The sequence below is a fragment of the Lepisma saccharinum genome, chromosome 2 (genome assembly GCF_977018435.1).
Source record: "Lepisma saccharinum chromosome 2, izLepSacc3.1, whole genome shotgun sequence".
NCBI classification, from domain to species: domain Eukaryota; kingdom Metazoa; phylum Arthropoda; class Insecta; order Zygentoma; family Lepismatidae; genus Lepisma; species Lepisma saccharinum.
This window is the reverse complement of record NC_139230.1, coordinates 25287025-25310979: the sequence shown is the minus strand read 5'-3', so window position 1 is coordinate 25310979 and position 23955 is coordinate 25287025. Positions and strand designations below refer to the sequence as shown.

The window sequence follows — 23955 nt, the reverse complement described above, 5'->3', positions numbered from 1 at the left end:
AGCACTAACCTGTGTTATAAGAGTACGGTTTTAATTTTAGTAGCTTAGTGGCTGTACGTGCTGATGATTTTGACACACCCATCTCCTGTGAAACATGGCGTAGAGGTTTGTTTGGAGAACATTCTAACGCTGCACCAATTTCATCGAGTTTTGTTTCGGTTAGAATCCATCGTTTTTGCTTAGGTGTTTTAAAATTTAACGATCCAGTTTCTTGTAATTTAAGGACAAGATGTCTAACCGTATCTCTATGTGGAGGTGAAACGCCTGGGAATTTCTGTACAAATTGCCTACACACATCTTGACACGAGTCTGTTTTCACGTAAGTGTCATACATAAAAATTATTTGTTCTAACGTGAACCTTGCGGCTGGCATTCCAATAGTTTGTCTCACTGACACAACACACATACACACTGCAATAACACAAACAAGTAATGGCAAGTAACCAAGAATAACACTCTTGTGCACAGTATGAAATTAACATGCTCTTTGTTTACATCTGCTCGCCACTATATTCACAGCACTGTCTTCATCTAGTCATGAAGGAACAAAAAAACTCGAGCTCTGAGATTTCGGATTGCAAGGAAGCTCACGAACACCATTGACTTTTAACGGTTTCGTCTGCAGCGTAATCTTGATACAGTGTTGCACATTCAAAACCTCCAAACGATCCCCATCGACACAAAACTCTTTCAAGGATATAAACTTAAGCAGGACATACTGGTCAAAACTATGATTAAAATGTTTTATTATCTGTGGCTCTTAACATCGATTCTAAAGCGTATTTATTTTTGTATATAAGGGCAGACCTTGGATGAATTACAGAAGAACTTTTGCATGTTATAACACAGGTTAGTGCTCGTTTTGCAATATTTATATAAATGTCTACAAATATCCATAAAAATAAGTGGGCATTACAGGCCGCAAATGTCGGCATCTCCATCAGCGCCGCCCGCCACGCTTCTCCCGATCTCTCGGATGAAGATCGAAATGAATGCACGGTATTTTTATAACACTTCAGTCCAGCATCCATATTTGAAGAAATTTCATTTTTCATAAATAGGATTTATACTGCATAGAAACCATTGTTGAGTCAAATTCTAAATTCTTCCATATAAATAAAACTGGTTTCCACAATCAACAAATTTAAAAGTACAGAGTTAGAAAATATTTTGAAATATGTTCTAAATAACTGATATGCATTTTCAAATGTTAAAATACATATAGTAATACTGATGAATTGAGAAAAACATAAATATTCGGTATATAACAGGAGTGTAATCAACATAACAAATCAGTCAATAATGCAAAAAAACAATGCACCAAAAAATTTCGAAAGTAGGTGTTCTCATGTGTGGATGTTGGGCATTAATGGATTAATTATGTGTACTCCTGTTCACAAGAAATGATACATTCTTTACTTGATGATAGTATGCAGTAGCGGCTCATGATACTTATTGTTAGGAGGCTGCATTCATAAAAAAAACAAAAAAAACTTAACTATTCGAAGATGAACTCCATGCGGCGGTTTTTCATTGAATTATTCATTTTTACTTGAACGATCTACCAGTCAGAACACCAAATTATTTAACTCACTGCCAGAAAACAAATCTCTCTTTGAATCGATTCGAAAACTTAAACATTCACGCACTTACTGACAAGCGAAACAGACGTGTTACATGGCCGGCCACTGTTTCTCTCGGTAATTGCATGTTTATGTGCTGTGTCCACAGTCATAGTGTGAGAGGTTTCGATTTCTACCACTTGGCAGTACCACCGTACATTGGACTGCATTAAATGCAGCCTGCTTTTTAGCATTACAAGGGCCTAGCATGGAGGGAAGTGGAAGCAGTGCTTACGTTAAAGTTAACATGGAGATCTACTGGCAGTCCCCGAGGGGGAAGAGGTTTCATATACCAGTTTGCCTCTTGTCATGCACCAAGTGAATTTGAAAGCTCCACGCAGCGCAACGGGATGCAGTAAGATAGCTGAAGTATAACTATTTAAATTTTGCACTAATGGCAACAAAATATTATTTGCTTGGGGGGGGGGGCTGCAGTCCTGCAGCCCCCTTTATTGGCCGCCACTAATAGTGTGTCACTTTATCTGAACTTCAATTGACCATGTAAACGGTAAAGTGTTCCCCTGTGCTTAGTACCACGCCATGAAGGCCATTGGCCATGTAGTAAGTATTTTTACTTGAATGAGTTAATACATTTTGTAAACCAATTTTATGTGAATTTGTAAACCAACTATATTTTATTAAAAATCATAGACCATAGAATATCCATGTTTTACCTGATATTCACACCCATGAATCCTTATTTTACTACACATTACACTGATCTACCATCAAAGTCTGCAGAGGCTAACCAGGAAACTGAATATATACATTTTTGGTAATTGAAACAATTAGCCCTAAAATCTTGTAAAAAACTATGGTGGAGATCCATTAATTTTTAAAAATAATACAGAATATATTGAGCAAGTTTATGTTTGAAATAATTAAATACCAGCATTTGTTGCAAAATATGTAACAAAAAAATCATGCAAACACAATACTTCACTTACCAGATATTATACTCTGCAACTTTTAGGCATTCATTTGACTGAAATAAACACTTTTAGTTTATTGATAACTGGCATCTCATGCAATTATAATAAGGAGCTTTCATGGTGCACTAATGGCCAATATTTTGTAAGTAATCACTATGCGCCACATTTAAATACTTCCTGTATTTATTCCCTTATGTACACAGAAACAAAATACATATAGGGAAAATATTTACTATTAATTACTATAATTTATTATTGATATAAAATATTTATATTTACAAAAACAACTTGACATCATCAAAAGAAAAATGTCCAGGTGCCAGAAAATGAAACATTTTTTAAATGCTAACAATAGCTGCAAAAAAGTCTAATTATATTTCTAACAAATATTATTAAAGCGAGAATGAAGTCATATAAATTTATCATTAAAAATAGCAGCAACATATTAACTGTGATATGGAACATGCTAAAAAAAATTCCGATATGTTCCAACTACACAAAATAAAATAATGAACAAAAAGAACTTATCTTCTACAACCTTTAACTCATATTGGACTGTAGACATACTATTATAAATAGGGACAAGCACATTTCTCATATAAAAATAGCATGATACTCGACATAATTTGGTCATCTCCAAAAATAAAATGTTCATTTTCCTCTTTTGAAAAATATGATCTGCTACTGCACTTGCTTATTTGGGGCTCTGTGTCTGAGGGCAAATATCCTGCATAAAGTTCCCAGGTTCTCTACTGTCAAGACAGGGAAAAACAGAATATTCAGATGTTTACTTCCACGTATTTCACAAAGATGACATAAATGCTGAAGACTGATGTCTATAAGAAAATATTTTTTGTGTAATAACCGCAAGGTTTCCAAATCAAGATGGAATTTTATTCACAATATTAACACCGAAATATGATTTCATATATCAAATTTTAACTTGAAATGTAGTCAATCTTTGTACCACAATTTTTATTTTTATTTTATTTACCACAAATACATGTGTCTAACTGCATCATCAAAAGATAATAAGAAAGTAGTGAAAGCATCAAATTTTCTCTCTTCATTTGTTTCGTCTGTGTGCACATCCCACGATAACTCAAAAGAAATTAAATTCTGTGTATAACCAAGTGTGACACTCAAGTTCCTTCTGGAACTTAAATTCTGTAGTCTGCACAATTACATTTGATGCTCACTGTCTCATAAATGATATACCACCTTAAAACTCACCTACTAATAATTCTACATCTTTGGCTGTAAAACTGTCTGGTGGAACCTTTAAATCCAACCCATCCTTTTCTTCTATCATAATGGGCATTGAAAATCCATTGGCATGCAAGTATGGTAGTGCAAGTTGTTGACCACGTAAATTTACTACTATTTCATCTCCACTGAAAAAAAAAATAATCTCCTTAAAGGACATACTTCTCTTTACTTATTTACTTTGAAAATTAAACATAAAATCAGCAATTATATGGCATTACAATCACACTTTTTCTTAAAACTGGAATTAAAAAGTTGATTTTTTTAAAGTTCTGGTGTTATGTGATTATATGCTGAGTTGAGTAATCTTTAACTTTTTACTGTCCTCAAATCAGATAATGTTCATATACTTCCCTCCTTGTATCACACAATCTACTTCCACAGATATCAGAATTCTTTACATATCAGCATTGTCATTTTTGTCAAATATTAAGCTTCAGTTAGCCTGGCTTAAACCAGATAAGCCTGGATAAATTTAATTATTTGTGGAATACGCTTTAGTACATCTCTAGTGCTTAATAAGGCATGATAAGACAAAAAAATGTTAACTCCATTTTATGCTCACATAGGACTGTAAAATAACCTACAGAAATGTTACTTTATTGTTTACATCTATAAATAATGACTTCAACAATATGATAACATCATAGTTATTACCAGGAAATGGATTTATATGTGAATACATGTTTATGTATGAAGCTGAAATCAGTTATACAACCTTTGTCAGAAAAGTTCCACGTGTGATTTTCTTACTCTTTACCTGCATTATTCAAACACAAGAAATGGGTGTTATTCAGTCACCTGATATGTGTTCTGAACAGACATGGCCCTGGAAGTGTTTCCATTTAAACTCACTAGGTGGCAGGGCTGTGCTTAGCAACCCACTGTTCGGCTTGTTGGCACATTTATTTATTTATTTACCAGAGAATTCCACATACAGCTTTGTCCATTTTACATCAGAATGTAATAACAATGGAAATAACAAAAATAACAATGGAAGTAACAATAAAGAATAATAACATAAACTAAAATACATACATACGAGATAAAGTGGATTACAAGTTGTTACACAGTAGCTTTCTAAAACGTGAGTGGTTTTCAAAAATATCAACTTGGTTTAGTAGTGTGTTGTATTGGCCGGGTAGTCTGTGGAAGAGAGAACGCTGTATTAGGCTTAATCTGGGTTTCTGATATGTGAAAAGCTGAGTGATCCTCGTGGTGTGGGACGGTACTTGAAAGTGAATTTCTTGAAGAAGACGATCACTTATGTTCCCATTGGTTATTTTATGGTGGGAAATATAGTCTGCAAGTATGTATCTATCATGAGGGGTATGGATATTAAGCATTTTCAGAAGGATGGACTTTTGTAAATGTTTTGTGGATGGAATTCGGTGGCGAACAATGGCCAGGAAGAAATTTAGAACAGAATTTAGTCTATCAAATTTTGAGGAGCATGCCATACACCAGATCGGAGAACAGTACTCAAGTTTTGGTGAAACAAAAGATTTGTAAAAAGTGCCGAGAGTAGACAGGTTGTTTATTTCAGTAAAACGATAGAGGAGACCCAGCATATGCATGGAACCCTTAGTGACTGCAGAGATGTGGTCAGAAAAGAAGAGTTTCTCATCAAATATGACACCTAAGTCCTTTAAGGCAATTATTTTCTGTGAAATATTGCATATTAAATGTATTCTTCTTTAAGGAGATGGTCATGGTGGAACATTTCTGAGGATTAAGTTTCAGGTTCCATATTTCACACCACTTTATTAGGGAATCTAAGTTCTTTTGCAAAAGTGCCATGTCATTTAAATTTGATATTTTACTGTATATTTTGCAATCATCAGCAAACAAAAGAAGGTTTTTACAAGAGTCAGAAAGATATTCTGGAAGATCATCAAGGTAAAGGATGAAGAGAAGAGGTCCAAGAATGCTGCTGCCTTCGGGTAGACCAGAAGATACACCTTGATAAGAAGAAGAGGTTCCGGAAAGTACAACCTTCTGTTGTCTGTTTCGGAGGTAGTGTTTGAGCAGAGAGAGAAATTTCCCATGAATATTAAAACAATGAGATAATTTATGTAGGAGGTAGTTGTGGTTTATAGAGTTGAAGGCTTTGGAGAAATTAAGATATATATATATATATATATTACATCCAGTTGAGAGTTTTCAGATATACAGTTGATAGCGTCAGATAATACGATGCTCAAGTTAGTTAAAAAGGAGCTGCCTGGTAAGAAGCTGTGCTGTGCTGTATTTATGTATGGAGATGTGAATTTGTAAAGTCGGTCCTTTATTATTTTTTCACAGACGATAGAAAGTGGTGATAACAGGGAAATGGGTTTATCAGAAGCAACAGCATCCTTGTCGCCAGATTTATATAACAGTACCACATTAGCCTTCTTCCAAGAATCTGGGAATGTTGCCTCATTGAAGCACCTGTTTAATAAAATAGAGAAGGGAATAGCGAGAGAAGAAGCAGTGTTTTTGAGTAAAATAGAAGGGATTTCGTCAGGACCATTTGCACGATTTTCAGGCAACGAAGATAGGATGCTTTGAACTTCTCCCGGAGACATGGAGAGAGATGTCAGAGAGTGGCAGCAAACTGGAGTGAGATTAGGAAGAGAAGCTGGTGTATTTGACACAACATTTTTAGAGAAAAAGGAGTTAAAGCATCCTAGATGAAGCTTTCCCTGCTTGTTTCAATGACCTCCAAAAATGGTGGCAGCTGTGCATAGGTAGCTAAGGCGACTATTTTGACAGGACCTAGCTGGATAAATTATTTTTTACAAGCTCAGTCTTGGAACTTTTCTGACAAAGGTTGTATTTTCTATCATATTTGTGCATCATGGCATGTAGACTCAATAAATTCATATTTTATTTTCCATATTTGTACATATATTAGGTTTTGGCCCATATTGTACATATTTTTACATATTATTTCCATATTTCAGAATATATCTCAACATATACTCCATATTCACGCAATAACTACATGTTCCTGTGTGACCAAAAGAGTTGAGTGAATTTCTTGTAAATAACTGACAAAGTCTGAAGCGTCGTTAAAGAAACAAAAGTTTATGAGCTTTTTTATAGGTTCCTCTAATTGCCTTAACTACAAGTTTTCCGTCATCTGAACAATACTTTTGCTGTTTGCTTTTGCTATTGTAAAACACTTGAAATTCCTATTTATTTACAATTGTTGTCAACAATAGAAAATGAGGGCTCAAGCATATGCTGCTGGTTATTACAAACATTATTTTGACAACTTGAAAGAGATTCCCAAGTCGAGCAGCCAATTGCTAACCCCACCCTCCCTACAAGTTGCATGCCTGACAGCAGCACCAGAAAAAACTACTTTGTGGCACACGTATGGGATTTTCTTCTGTTTTTTTTCTTAAAGTCAGTCAAGGAAATGGTTACAATGCCGAGACTGTATTTTATGTAGCTTGTGTAGTGTCTTACAGTATTAAAAGGTAATTTTTTTATAATTTTAAGTCCACATTTTGGTTAAAATAACTAAATATGTATATACATATTTAGCACATTTTTACTACACGTAAATCCATTCCCTGGTTATTTCATTTAGAAACTAAAGTTAAAAGCTATTCTGCTTCATCAACATTCACAAAAGAAGGCTCAACTGACATTTAAAAAGATGAAAGACAAAAACTTTCAAATATTGATTAATTGATTTGTTGTTTTAAGTCCACCTTATGCACAGAAAGGCTAATTGGGACTGGACCTACAGTTTAAAGTGGGATCCGAACCACTATGTGCCTCCAGTGAGTATCAAACCTGGAACCCCTTAATTACAAGGCACTTTCAAATATTGAAAGCTGAATTTCACATGCAAAATAGTGTTTAAGAAACTGTATATTCCAACCAGTGACAGTAACAGTTGATTGTCAGAGTGGTGTAAATAAAATGGCAGTACATAAAACAGATTACGAAAGTATATAGCATGTGTCTAGTTCTGAAACGAAAATAGAGGTAGAGTCAGATGATGATTCAGATATCTGCAATTCACCATTAACATGTTAAAAGTAAATATCTAACAAAGGCCAGCATAATGGAACATTTGAGATTTCCAGTTGAAATCCATCCTCCAAATAAATACTGAATAGAACCTTTCGATCTCTCATTAGAAATTTGGTGAAAATTAACAAAAATAATAACAATAAGTACTGATGGAACAACTTACATGAGCAAATAAGGTACATTTAACAAATGCATTATTTATTTTTAACAAAGTTGATGCAAACTTTTGGGAAATTTTAGTTAAGAACAATCCATGTAAATGCTGTTATTATAGAGAAATGATGAAAGAGCGAATTACAACAGTTCAAGTTTAGAGTTTTTGTTATAAATCCACTTTATGCACAGACAGACTGATCAAGTCTGGACTTACAGCTTAGTAGGATCAGAACAGTTATATACCTCCATCAGGTATCTAACCTGGGACATCTTGGTTACACCATCAGGGAGGTGTATAAATTACAGCAGGAAATGAGTAACAAGTTAGAATAAATCAGAAAAGCAAATTGAAAAGGAGTTATTATTGACTGTTCCACACATTACAGAAAATCGTCTTGTTTTTTAGTATTCTCAGAGAAATTAAAGTTGTAGGCTCAGATCGTTAAGTGTTCATCTTATGTCAACACTGGATGCTTAGAATGCTGCATTAACACTTAATTAGTGTTTCTGGGAACAAAACACAATTTCCTCCTAATTTCATTTTACATGTAATAAAAGAGCTAAGGATAACACATTTATGTAATTCCATCAACAAATTTATGAGTTGTCCCCTTGTCACAGTGAATTGCAATATCTTGGAAAATGTTTCATGCAAAGAACTTTCCATATGTTGTGCACAAGAGATCATTTTCAATCATGCCATTTCGAAGTTAAAGCCATACAAAAATACTTAGTGAATACAAAAAGAGAATGGTCACAGTCTGAGAAGCATTGTTATTAAAAATGGGTACTGGACCTACAGTGTAAAGGGAGATCCGAACCACTATGTGCTTCCATCATGTATCAAACCCTGCACCCCTCGATTACAAGGCAATGACATAACAACTACACAATCAGGAAGAATGTGAACTCCAACTCACTTCCATTATACAACTATTCAACAGAGCTGCTTAAACCTGCTTCTGATTTTTTCATAATGTCTAAATAATAATAAGAAAATATATGTAATGAAGTCAATGAACATCAATACTATACGTTACCTGGCAAAATGGCGAGACTTCAGTTCTTTAATGAAGACTGGTGTCCCTGTTTGAACTGGTTTCGTATCGGCATCCAATTCGTAACGATCATGTCTATGTTTATTTGTTGGTACTTTAACTGAAACAAATGTACATAAACAAAAATTATGAAATTCAGACCTTGCCTAAAATAGGTTTCCATTAAGTAATATGTCATGAAAAAATCGCACATTCATGTTTGCTTTCAGATTACTTCTACATGATGGCTACTCTATAACTAAGTTAAAATTCAAATGTATTTCCATATTTTCGAGATAAATTCTCAAAAAAAAGAAAATCAAGGTGAAAAATTATTTCATATTAACATGTTACATTAACCTTTAGCTGCCGGACCTCTCGTGCGCCTGTATTCTCCTTCACGCCGGTGCATTTCAAACTTGCTGCTAAGTACAAAAAAAATTGTAACTCAAGAACTAATTGTCATAGATGAAATGAATTTTTTTCTTCTTTCTTAAAGACAGGGCTTTTAGCGGAGCTAAAATTTGTACATTGTGCCTCTCAATAATTAGTACTAAATGAAGAAGAAAAAGAAGAAAGTTGAATTTTTTAACAAAAGTTTGCATACGACATGCCCCTCTACCCCCTTCAATAGACCGAAGTGAATGAAAACAGTGTAGTATTGCAAAGTTTCGTTGAAATCAGACTTACTTCTTGAGTAAAAAAATAATAACCTTATATAAAGCGGCAGTGTTGCCACCTTCTGGACAATGTCCAGATTTTTTATTATAGAATTGACCATATAGATGCTGGATGAACCAAATTTGGAGGGAAGCACAACAAAAGACCCCTCTATGAGGATGTGTAATGCACGTGCCATAGCTTTGAAAAAAAAAGGAAATTCCGGGGTTCAGAAATTTTGCATAAATACAGAAAACATCAAACTTTCGGCCTTTGCCCCTGCTTCCTCCCTGGACCTTTAATTTTTTTATGTTACTTAAAATGTTGCTTTTTATGCATTCTTACATTTAGAATTTAAATTGTTCAAAAAGATGCAGTAGTTCAGCAGTTACAGCCTCTAATCTTCAATTTATTCCATAGTAACAAAAGGGAAACAAACTGCTTTTTCAAATGGCACTTTTTAAAAATAGCAACAATGCACGTATTGTTTTGTAATTACATAATATAATACCATTATACGTAAAGTAATGAACAAGGAAGACAGAACTGAAATACAGTGCATAGCTTTCAAGAAATGATGTGTGAATTGCTGCCATATGCTAATACGTGATCGGGGCAAATTTCGACAATCAAGCCTTTGACCCAGCATCCCCCTTGAATCCTGTGACGGTTGATATACATTATATAAATATCATCCCGCCACAGCTTCACTCTTCTCTTGACATACGAGAGTGAAATATGCCACGTGCCAAATAAGTCACTGATTGTTACGTAATGTATCAAGTTGCGCAGCCTTCTCGATACAGGGCGATCGCTGCCTTGGCACGTAACTTCGCGCATGTGTAAAATATACTTGTCGACCGAGCAGCGTTGGGAACTGGGTGAACGAGAAACAGACACAGCACAGTTCCGATAGACTCGAGACCAAGGACAGACCAGCATTAGACGTCAGCCAGAGCGGAGAGACTACAGGTATATCAAGTAGTTCACGCAACAGGTGCCCGACCTTTTACCTCCCCTTCGTTGCGTAATTGGCATGGCATTTTAACTGACATTATGCGTTTGAGTTGCCATATCTTCCAAGCCATCTGGATTCTGCCATGTTGCGTAACGGGGAAGGAAGGAGGTCGGTATAGGGCTTTTGTCTAATTCATTTTTTGTAACTCGGGTACACGACTTGTTTAGTAACAAGAGATTAATAGTTCTAAATTAATGAGCAACTTGTATTGACTTCCTTATTACAAAAAAAAAATTAAGCAATGATAAATATTTTTTTTTGTCTCTCCACTCCGCAACCGGCTGGGTTATTACGCATACTTTTTTATAAATAATTCTATCAGTGACTTGTTTCAGCTCCACCTCAATAGTGTATGCACGATTGTTGGGATGTGTTTCAAATGGGCGTATCCATATATATATATATATATGGCCGCAGTAATGCGGTGTTGCATATCCTCTGGAGTTGTTGGCACATCCCGGTAGACAATGTCCTTCAGCTTTCCCCACAGGAAAAAGTCTAAAGGTGTCAAATCTGGGGAACGAGCCGGCCATTTGACAGGCCCTCCACGTCCAATCCAACGATTTGGAAATGTATTTTCCACACATGCTGTAGCGCGTCTTGCACTGTGAGCTGGGCACCCGTCATGTTGGTACCACATGTCCCTCCTTGTCTGAAGTGGTATGTCCTCCAATAGTACAGGCAGTTCATGTTGTAAAAACTGTATGTATCGGTCAGCATTCAGTGTCCCTTGTATAAAAAAAGGGCCAATGAGATGTTCACCCACTATACCACACCACATGTTCACACTCCATGGGCGCTGGCGTTCCACTTGGCGAAGCCAATGTGAATTTGTCACCGACCAATAGTGCATGTTCCTTAGGTTGACATTTCCATGATTGGTAAAAGTTGCCTCGTCAGTGAAGAGGATACGTGACAAATCGGGTGTGTCGTGTCGTAACAACCATGTGCAAAACCGAACACGGTCCACAAAATCATTCCCGTGAAGTTCCTCATGGAGGGAGATATGATATGGGTGAAACTTGTGTGTGTGCAGAATGCGCAATACACTTCGCTGACTCATACCAGCATCCCTGGCAATTTCACGGGAGCTAACGTGCGGATTCACAGCAACAGCGGCGAGAACATTTGTTGCACCTGCCTCACCTGTAGTTGGCTTGTTCCGCACACGTGCTCGTGGTGTTACACTTCCGGTGTCTCTTAATTTAATAAATAACTTACCAAACAGACGTTGAGATGGCTGTCGTCTGTCCGGATATCTCTCTGCATACACACGGTAGGCTTCTGAGGCATTCTTTCGGCATTCCCCATAAATCAGGATCATGTCTGCTTTTTCTATGTTTGTGAACACCATAATCTTCTCTCTTACCACTACGACTGCTTGCTATGAACTAACACGATCTCGTGGACCTGCTATCAAAACTTGCTCTGCGTAAAGGCAGTTCTGTCAGGCACCTGAGAAGTCTTACATGCCGTGGTACTGACGGTCAAGTGGGCCACTTGTTAGTTTCTTTACATATTTTTACATGGCCATATCTTCGTTTCTATGTGCAGTAGATGCATGAGACCAACGGCGTTGTGTTTCTCTGCGTGTGCTCTTTTATATTATGCATGTTATTGTACATCGTTCCATTAAAAAAAATATGACTTTGCTCCAGATGCCTCATTTGTCAATATTTTTCGACCCACCCCATACCTCCGATTTACGAGCTCCATTTGATATTATTGTTTCCCGCAAACCTCACATCGCTACTGTTTCTGGTTTCTTCGCTATTTCAGGTGGTACTTTTAGGTGCCTCACGCGGTATATATATAGAAATTAAATTTGGGAAAGTCATTGCTGTTTGTTATAGGCTGTTTAGAATAGGAACAAAAGTAAGTAAACGACAAAGGTAAGGGATAGAGTGAATGAATAATGGTATTTGAGTTTCGCTGGACATTAAATTGTGAACATTATTGACTCCATAAATATTCATTGAATTGTTATATTCCGGGGTATTTAAGATACTGAACCTATTGTACTGGTCAAGTCGCTGTTCTAATTTTTTACATAGCAAAACTGTTCTTGAATAAAACCTTGTTAAAATTGAGTACAATTTTTAATCAATCAAAGAGTATACTAAGTTATTATTGTTCTGCAAATAAGCCGTCTACGTAGAATAATCTAGGGCGAAAGAGATCTTTTATCTGGGTTGTTTTGGGCGTACGTAATTTTCTTTGGACGGGGAACTAGATGATTCCCCCCATTCTCAATAAGATTGTGTTAACCCGGATTGGTGCACTCGACGATTTGAGTTCTTTGTCATCTGGGGCAAGCCAAAAATCGATCCACATAGTTCAGGGTAGTATATTGGGCTGGGCGAAATAATACTAAGGTAGCAACTTCCTAAACATCATACACTTCAAATATTTATTTAAAGAATTTTGTGTATCGGGTACCAGTTGTATATACAAATTGAAGCGCAACAAAAAATATGAGAGTATTCGCCACAATCCTCAATTGTTGGACGTTGCTTAAAATGTCACTTTTTACTCATTATTGATTGTAGAATTTACTTCTTAAAAAGATGCAGTAATTTAAAAGTTATACTAGCCACTTTAAAAAGCTATCCCATCATAATGTGGCGGTAACAAAGCTGAATGAAGGGAAACAAAGGACTTCACTTGTTAATTGTAGTAACAATTAATGTATTGTTTTGTAATTCGAGTATGTCATACCTTCGTATAAGATAAAAAAATACCGAATTGAAATATTGTGTGTAGTTTTTGACAAATTGCAAGCTCATTGATGCTGTGTGCTGCTGGTTGAAATATTGACCATCCGGTGTTAAGGTGTTCACATGTGGGGTCGGTCAGGCGGCTAAAGGTTAAACATTCATTTTTTTTCTTTGTACGTCTAAGGATATCAGTGATTCTTAACATTTCATTTAGCATGGACCCCCTTTAAGTACCTTATGTGTTTGCAGGCACCCAGGTCTCACCTCAATATTTGACAATTCAATACTAAGCAGCAAAAGTCATTGTACTTAGTTGATTACTCTCTCTCCTTGTATTGTGTTTGCATCAAAGGTCATAACACAAATAGACAATACTCGGTTTATTGACAATCTGTCAGTTAAAGTCAATTTTATGCTCAGACAAGCTAATTGGGACTGCGTCTACAGATTAAAGTGGGGTCCTAACCACAGTACAATGTGAATTCCATAAGAATTTTTGTATCATAAACACACACTACTTAAAAAACAACAACACTATTCATGTTTATAAATCTATGATTGTAGAAAACTTCTTACGTCACGTGCCGGCAACATATTTGTTAAAACACTAAAATCACACACTAACAGCACGATAAAAAAAACACTTCGGAGTTCTTCCAAGCTTTCGACTCCTTCACGGCTGGTCGAGGACAGACGGAGTAGACGCGGTTGTCGTTGCACTGGCTTTATTTCCTGTGTTCGTCGGCAGATGTCCTTGTGGTCTTGCAGTGTTGGTAAGTCTTGTTGAGTTTGGAATGTTGGTTGGAGGAGATGGATTTTTGAGTTTTACTGTGTTGTACCAAGAAGAATAAAGATTTCCGCATAAATTGTCATTGAGATTATTAGTGTTTTTGATCATGTGTACCCCTTCCTTAACGTCCCGTTCTATTTTTCCTTTTGCATGTGCGATAAAGATGAGGAAATGTTCGAAGAGTACGTCAATAGCTGGAACCAGGTATGTGACTCCATTCAAGTCACCACAGAAAAAGAAAAGAAAGGAACCCTAAATTTCCTAGACATCTCCATATTCAGAGAAAACAATCGTTTTGCAACCAAAATTTACCGCAAACCAACGGCAGGATCCCGATTCATACATAAACATTCCAACCACCCACCAGGTCAAAAAGATAACATATGGAACAACTTTGTCAGAAGAGCCGTGCACTTAAGTTCCAACAACCTAGTGCTGCAAGAAGAACTGGACATCCTAAGACAACATGCCTCCCTTAATGGATACAGCCCCAGTGTAATTGACCAGAACCTGAAAAAAGTAAAAGAAGAAGAAAAAACCCGGAAAATAACCAAAAACCACCTTCCCACAGACGAAGAAGAGGATCCACGAGTATGGTTAGGGATACCATTTATACCAGGCCTTTCCACCAAACTCAGACGCATCTTGGAAATACGTAACTACAGAATAATATATAAACCCAGAAAATCCATAGGACAAAACTTAGAAGGCTTCAAATCTTACGACAAAGACCCCTTAACAAACTCTGGCATCTACAGCATCAAATGTGCATGCAACCAAAAATACATAGAACAATGTAAAAGACCCATCAAAGACCGGTTCGCCGACCACCTAGGATATATACGCAGAAAAGAAAGTTCTTCGGGATTATCCAAACACGTCTTAGAAACCAACCATCAATTTCCACAGGATTGCATTTCCTTTATCACACATGCAAAAGGAAAAATAGAACGGGACATTAAGGAAGGGGTACACATGATCAAAAACACTAATAATCTCAATGACAATTGATGCGGAAATCTTTATTCTTCTTGGTACAACACAGTAAAACTCAAAAATCCATCTCCTCCAACCAACATTCCAAACTCAACAAGACTTACCAACACTGCAAGACCACAAGGACATCTGCCGACGAACACAGGAAATAATGCCAGTGCAACGACAACTGCGTCTATTCCGTCTGTCCTCGACCAGCCCTGAAGATGACTCCGTGAAGGAGTCGAAAGCTTGGAAGAACTCCGAAGTGTTTTTTTTATCGTGCTGTTAGTGTGTGATTTTAGTGTTTTAACAAATTTATAAATCTAGTTAGCCATGAAACATTTTCAATCATTATGTCAGCTTATTTAATTCTTTACAGTCTATAATATTCCACAAACCTTGATGATAGGTACAAAAGCTTGTAACATTTATTCTAGCCTTCGTGGATTTCCAGGTTAAGAATCCCTGAAGTATGTGAATATTTTGAACACTCACCTGTAGAAGGTCCACACAATGGCTCACATCTTGGGCAATGATACTGATCTATATCCATCACATAATATTCCTTAACTCCCACACAGCTGAAAATAAAATATGTACTTAGAAGAACAATGTAAACTAAGACTTATCTAAACTCTAGAGTACATGAACTAACAGTATTTTTATGAACTAATAGCAACTGAGGATTTTCCAATTTTCATTGTAGTACTCGTCACGCCACTGTTGCAACTAATAATAATTATGAGTCACCTAAAATTACAACCGGAAATATTTCGTGAGCAACAATAAATATTGAAAAACTGTTTTCGCAGATATATAGGTATGAGAGGGGCTCATGAAATTAGTGGACACAATACGTTCAACTACATAAGGAAGTACGATGTTCAACACAAACTTATTTTTTTTAAAAATGGAAACCCCATTTTATTTTCAGCTCATTTGAAAGTATGGAAAAATTAATTAAGAATGGTGCTTGTTACATTGTAATACATAAAGTAGTTCTCAAGTAATTGTACCCTGAAGTTGAGCGTGAAGGCACATCCCTCCCCACTATGCCTGTTGGCAGAGCCGAGCACAAATGCCATCCCGCATACAGCCTTCACGCTTGGGCTGCATTTTTCCTACACTCGTCATAGATAACTATCATCCCGGCCTTTTCAGAGTTTGAAAATACTATTTTCTTAGCAACAGTTCTGTCATACGTACACTATCACAAAGTTCTTGTTAATTAGTGTACTTTGTTATGCCCTTGCTTTATTTGATAAAGTTGATAAATCAATTTGAAAAAGAAAAAATGTATAAGGTGCAAAGTTTAAAAGTTGAAAACTTAAAGATTTGTCATGACCAAACGAGGGAGTTGATTGTTCCGATGTACTAAAAATTATGATGCAAATGAATGAATGCCAATTAAAAATTAGAAAGACGTTAATGTACTAACATTTATGAATGTAATTATTGGCGGAATGTTTAAAATTTACACTTTTTAATTAACAAATATTTGTTAACTCAGAAAGATGTATCAGAACACTTTAGATAATTTGTCAAAGCTTACTTATGTACAAAATACACATTTTATTGTAACCTGCAGTTGTTTGAACATAACAACTTTCCTAAGTACAACGCATAATATGCAGAAGAGTACCATGTTTGCTACAACACATGAATGGTGTCAAAAGGGGGATATATATGTTAGGACACACGAATCAACTTGTGAGAATGTTTGTTTCACACGTCAACTTCACGTTACAATACTTGAGAACTATTTGACGTATTACAATGTAACAAACGCCATTCTTAATGAATTTTTCAGTACTTTCAAATGAGCCCCTCTCATATCTGCAAAAGCAGTTTTTCAATGTTACATGCACCAAAACAGTAAATCTCATGCCCACTGAAGTATAATACAAACCACCAACATAACGTAACAACATTTCAACTACCCTTTCACATATGTTTCACATTTTTCTGAGTCATGACTTTTAAACCAAAAAACACTACAAAAACAATGCATAATACACAATTCCACATATTTAGTTCATATAACAGAGTTTGGCAATATGCTTTTTTATTTCCTTCTGCTTATGTCTAGCTATGAATTCCATGTTGAAAGTTGTACTTTACATTTAGAAGTGACTGTCCTTTTACATTAGAGAGATAAGCTGGGGAAGAAGAAAAATACTGCCAAACAATGCATACTAATGTATTTTCATTGGTTTGAAACAGTTGGGAAAAATGGGGGGGGGGGGAGGCCCAACCAAATTTTATGGAAAAACTCATTTTATTCAAAAAGCCATTCTTGGCCTACAGCAGGGTTCATTCCCCAGTCATCTTGTGCCTTCTATAGAGTATCAGAGAAGCTCTTTTCAAATGTTTTAGCACAAATTGGGAGGAAAGGCCCGACCTCTAATTGGCATATAACAACATATGCATTATACATGTGCTTGTTCTACATAATATGAATACACACCATGCCCAAATGTACCTACTACAGTAAGGTAGGTGAGCCAAAGGTAGCCCATGTTCCCAAGGTGGCTCACGTTATGAAAATCATATTACAGGGTGGGCCACTATAGGACCATGATAAAATTCAAGTATAATTCCCGGTTTTCAAGGCAAACTTTCCAAAAATTTAACGGTACAAGCTGATGTTTCCTCTTTAAACTTTACTTATTACTACCTCCCCCCCCCCCAACACACACAAAGATATTAACAAAAAAAAAGGATACAGTGTATATAAAAATTTCTAATTCAATTAAACGATATATATATTTAACATATTCACATTCACAGGTTAATATTTAATTTATGGTGCGGAGATCACATTTGCCATTTCACATACGAGGGCTGCTGGAAAAGTTTCTGCAATCATGTGAAATCCTGGAAATGGCTTTGAATCGATACACTTTTGCATACGCTCAAACCAATTTTGAAAGTGTTTTTTCCACTCTGAAGCTAATACCTCAGAAACTGCTGTTCGGAATGTGTCAACAGCTGCTTCAGGTGACACAAATCACTCACCACGGATCTTATTTTTCATGTGTGGGAACAAAAAGAATCATTATGTGATAAATCAGGTAAGTATGGACAATGAGTCATTAATTCGACATTTTTACTGGACAAAAAATCAACAGTCTGGTGTGCTAAGGGGGAACTGGTGTTGTCGTGGTGAAGAATAATGCAATGATTTGGGTTTGTTTTACGCAATTCATTGATGAGCACTGGCAAACAAATTGTTGTATACCACTCAGCATTTACAGTCCTTCAATCTTCTAAAGCTATTGTTGCCACATGTCCGGTATAACCAAAGAAACAAGCAATTATTTGCTTGGCAGCACTCCTAGAGCGAACAACTTTTGTTGGTTTTGGTTCACTTTAAAACACCCAAACAGTGGATTGCAGTTTAGTTTCTGGTTCATATGAATAGATCCAAGTTTTGTCCCCTGTAACAATGTAGTACACCAAATTTGACTTGCCTCGGTTTAATTTTTTTAGCATTTCTTTACACGAGCCTGTTTTTGAGCTTCAGTCAAGTTGTGTGGGATCCAACGGCTTGAAAGTTTCCATACATTCAGATGACCATGCAAAATCATATATATTGCTTTCATGTCAATGTTCAAGGATGCCTGAATCTCACAGTATGTCACATGCCGATCTCTCTCAATCATTTCACACACAGCATCAACATTACTGGCAACAACAGATGTGGATGGACGACCTTTACGAAATTCATCACTGAGAAATTTGCGACCACGCAGTAATTCGGAAAACCAATTGTACACAGTCCTATTGAATGGTGCTTCATCCCCAAAAGCCAAATGAAGTCACTTGATGCATTGTTTCAGTGTTAAACTACATTTGAAATCATAAACAATCATTGCTCGAAAGTGTTCATGAGAGATTTCCATTTCTCACACGAAACTACTTCTTCAAACTGCTGTGAAAAATAAACGAATAGGCTTAACAAACAAGCAAAGATAATTTAAACATAAAAAAAAGTCTATTCTTCCGATTTTTTAAATAGCAGAACACTACTGCCACTGTTTGTGGTAGTTTGCAGAAACTTTTCCAGCAACCAACCCTCGTACTACACTCAAAAGACATCTACATACACAAGTCACTTATGTTATAGGATATACAAGTGCCTTTCATGGTCGAGTCATCCGCAGCAGCTAGCTTGCTGGACATGAGTGAGCGCGTCTGTCGGCATTTAGATCCACAGCTGTACAGTGACCTTGGCACTGGATGCGTCAGTACTTCAGTATCCAGATAGCTGGTGTCCAATTTGCACATGTTTGTGAAGTGTTAATATGTTAAGTACTTTAGATTGTTTTGTTTTATTTTACATATTACTGGTGCTTTTCTGCTGTTTAATAATGCCACCCTATGCATACAATTTAAAACAAGGTATTTTTATGTAAGACTCTACGTCATTACGAAATCTTGTAGGGAAGTCAGAAGGTGTTTGGCAGCAGAATTCCCAGATGTTCCTGTTCCACACAGAGACAGTGTTTGAAATCTTGTGAACAGATTTAGGGTAACAGGGTTTGTTCTTGATAAGAAGCAAAGGGTGAAACAATGTGTGTTTACCAAGGAGAAACTAAACGACATTGGAGCAGTTGGAACATAATCCTAAAAAATCACCCCATCGCCTTGCACAAGAAACAGACATTTTAAAGTCGTCTGCGTGACAAGCTACAAAGTTGGAGTCATACATTACAAGAATTTAAAGAAAGTATCAGGGGAGAAATTGAAGCAATTTCAGAAGAGAAACTAATACATGTTAGTGAAAATTTGAAGATACCGCAAATGTGCGGATGCAGGAGAAGAACACTTCCAACGCCTCTTGTAACAATGTATTTATTCTAGTAATTGCAACTGTCCACCTAATTGTACGAGCTTATTTCATTATCCATATAGCATTTCCAATTACGTGGATGTTGCATTAAGTTTGCCGGCAGACAAGCTTACGTCACGGAGAAAAATTCAAGCAGAAATCATGCATAATTCACAGAGCATTCTTATTTATCAAAATAAGAAACATGAATAAATATGTTTTCTTGAGCACAAGCATCATATTCTAAGCCAATTATAAGCTGTGGGCCATCTTTGAAAACAGATGTAATGGTTTTGTAATTATTATTTTTATTTTAAAAGTTACATGCAATGTTATACAAAATATCCATTTGTTACACGTTGTTAATTAGTTATAGGAGTTATTTCTTTTAATTTCAGAAACTTATCTCTCATTAGAGATTTGTAAATTGTTCTATAAGCTTTACTAGAGCCACCTTTGGTTCACCTACCTTACAAGTTACTATTATTGTAATTGCATTAAGAAAATTAAATCAGTCATGGCATGTTCTTTTATCCACTTTGTGCCTTGATAGGCTAATTCAGTCGAGACTGGACCTACAGTTTAAAGTAGGATCCGAATCACTGTGCTAAAAATATTTTTTAGCATATTCTGCCATTTGTACCCAGTTAGGAAATATGCAATATCTGGATTATAATTTTATGACCTGGCACTTTAAAGTGTTTCCTTAATGAATTCTACATATACACATAGAAAACATTTATTTACACACCAATTTCCAACCTTGGAATATATAATGCTCATTAAAGCAGAAAATAATACAAAGACCTGAAAATCATGAGCACAACTAATTGAACAGCCTACATCTTTCAATTAAATATCTCCACAAATATGCTTCCCATGACTACAAAATGACAGTTTTACATTATACAGCTTCGAAATATTAATTTGCACTCACTTTCAAATGTGCTTATCATCCTCGTGTACATGTTCTGAAAATCATATAACATATGGAAGTCAAACCTTTGAAAGTTCCGTTGGGTTTCTTTACATTCTTAAAATTATCACAGGCTTCCCTGTTGGATCAAGGGATCCTGGGTTTGATACCCATGAAAGCATATAGTGGTTCAGATCTCACTTTACACTATAGGTCCAGTCCCGGTTAGACTATGTGTGCATAAAGCAGACTTTAAAAAACATCAAGGTCATTCAGAATGGTTCATTTCATCATCATCATGCACACAAGTCAACATGAATTGACCAATTCTATTTGGTAACAGTTCTGATTAACCCTTAACTAGGCACGTGGGGGTAAATTTGACCCCCAGGTAGGTATTCCTTAACGCACTGAAACTTCTTGGTTGCTCCCGGTGCTAGCTTATCTAGTACCTTCCTAAAACAGTCTGATTCAACTGTTGAGGTCATTTCTTAGTTACGTATGTGATACGGACCTAGTTACGTATGTGATTTTTTGTAGTTCATTTTTTTTTTTTAGAACTTTCACACTCTGTGCTTCGTGAGTGAAATATTTTAACAGTGTTTACTTGATCTGTGTTGTGTGACCGTGTTTTAAAGTGAATGTTTATTTCTTCTAAGAAATCGTTCAAAAGCTCGTAGTATGAAACAAGCAGGGGCGTATACGGTGGCTGTTGGAGGACATTTCAAACCTAGTTCATCTGAAGTGCTTCAAGATGAATAATTGACTCCAAATCATATCATGTTACTGAGTGAGGACATTATTTCTAATTCTAAGACAAATCATGATGATGAGAATGATATCCCGGATGAAGATTAAACTTATTTCCTGGGAAAACACAAAATAACTGGATGAAAAAGCTCCACTGCTCTTTTTCGAATGTTCACAAAAGAAGTATGAACATTGTTTCACGTCTTCTTGGATCACGTGCAACTGTAAAAATGCAATATCTGCTATCGAGGATTTTTACTTTTCATAGATGACACTACTGTGAGAATCATTGTGGAAAATACCAATATGTACATAGAAATAATACGGGGATATTTTGTAAGGGAAAGAAATGCCAAATTTGCCGATGAAGATGAAGTTTTAAAAACAAGATAAGTTTATTTGACATAATATATGATAAAAAAATAATACAATGGTCCTGTTTAGTTAGTGGTGTGAAATAATTGAGATTTTGAAAATTTATATGTATTGGAACTTCAATTTTTTTCAAGGGAAAATGTACTAAAAATATATATTTGTATTTCTTTTAAAAATGGATAGCCTATTGCTAAATTTACACAAATATTTGAAGTGCATACCCTAGAAAAAAAACTACTTCTTGTATTGCTTATTCCACACTTTCCTCATTATTAATATTTGATTTAACTATTGCAGGAAAGGGTTTTCAAATGTTGCAAATGTAATGTCTGTCCATATTATTTTTTTAAAATTAATTGCACCTATTTTCTAAATTCAAAAACTACTTTTAAGTTCTTGAAAATAGTCAATTTAATCGTACAAAAGTATTTTTTGGTGCATATATGTATCTTACTTGATTACAAATATTATTTTATATTTGGGGGTCAAATTTACCCCTACGCGCCTACTTAAGGTGGTGAAAGAGGTGCACCTGGTTAAGGGTTAATGATTTTCACAAGTTGCACAGGAGGATAGGGAAAGCATTAATAATACTAGAAATGAGAATGGAAGTAAGTTTTAAAATCAGAAGAACTAATTTGTGCATTTTAAGGTGAAGAATGACAGTTTTGCACCAGATGTGCATTTATTTATTTAATATCATCAGAATGGGGACTGCTACTAAAAAAAAACGACTATACAAGAGAGTGGTAATTTCTCCCCATGTTGCACATGGAAATGGTTTTACAAGTTAATTATTAATCTAGGCACAATGTTTGAAAAATATGATAGGTATTGTCAGAAACCCATGCATTCCTTATGGAGAAAAAATATAACTTCAAGTTACAGATAATCAAATGGGAGTTTTTAACTTATCCAATGACAAATAAAATCATCAACATGTCTTCTTTCCATTCATGTTTTTTCCTAGGCCATCAGAAGTTTGATATTCCTAAGAGAAGTAAAATAATACTCCCATAAATGTAACGCTAAGTTCTCTCCCCCCTACAACAATTATCTACGGCACAGACGTTTCTTTTTTCAGTTCACTGTGGGGAAAGGTTGGTGGGTAATAGGCAGTTTAGGGTCTTTCCAGACTCTCATGTCCAACAGGACACTGAGACTGTTCCCAGTGGCATTAAAGACACAGGAAGCATTAATTTGTGAGGAATTACAGTATGTTGTGAAAAGTACTTTGTGCAAGCAACCATGTCGTACAGTTTGATGTATTTTTTTCACAATCTTGCATATGCATATCGTAAATAATGGAAACTGTGGAAATACTGAAGCACTCAAGTATAACAACACACTAAATTTGTTGCTTTAATACTCAATAATTTTAATAAGCAAAAATAAGAAATATTTTGTGTAGAATAGTATACAAAATACTAATCATGTTAAACAGTAATTGTGGGATTTTCATTAAACTCTAGATAAGCATGGCAGCTGATAATAATTTGCAAACTATAATTTTAAAAAATCGCCAAATCTGCTATAAAGACTAAAAAATATTTTAATTGCATAGTTTCATAAACAAACTTTTGACAACCTCTTCCAAAGCAAAAGAAAAAGTGTAAATTTTTCAGAGGCATCTGCACAATCAAGGTGGAATAACAATGAGAACTGGACAATTTCTCAATGTATACAATAAATAAAACATGCCCGAAATCGAAGGACAGGACACAGCATTAGGTCAAGAAAATCCCTAACTAATATGAAGCTATGCAGGTAGTCTTTTGCAACAAGTAGTTCTTTTGATATGCAGCATAGCATCCCATCTATAGACTATAGAAATGAATGGTTGACCAGAAAATGCATTTCATATATATA

General features: G+C 35.7%; 1 protein-coding gene across 1 annotated transcript in view; it reads right to left on the bottom strand.

Moving 5' to 3' along the window:
- Positions 1 to 23955, bottom strand: part of LOC145983959 (histone lysine demethylase PHF8-like) — a 128978-nt gene that overhangs the window by 99327 nt on the left and 5696 nt on the right. The window contains exons 2-4 of the mRNA XM_083117170.1: positions 15707 to 15792; positions 9052 to 9169; positions 3788 to 3948 (exon numbers count right to left, since the gene is read on the bottom strand). Coding sequence (XP_082973296.1) covers positions 3788 to 3948; positions 9052 to 9169; positions 15707 to 15792 — 365 coding nt within the window. The remainder of the gene's footprint in view (positions 1 to 3787; positions 3949 to 9051; positions 9170 to 15706; positions 15793 to 23955) is intronic.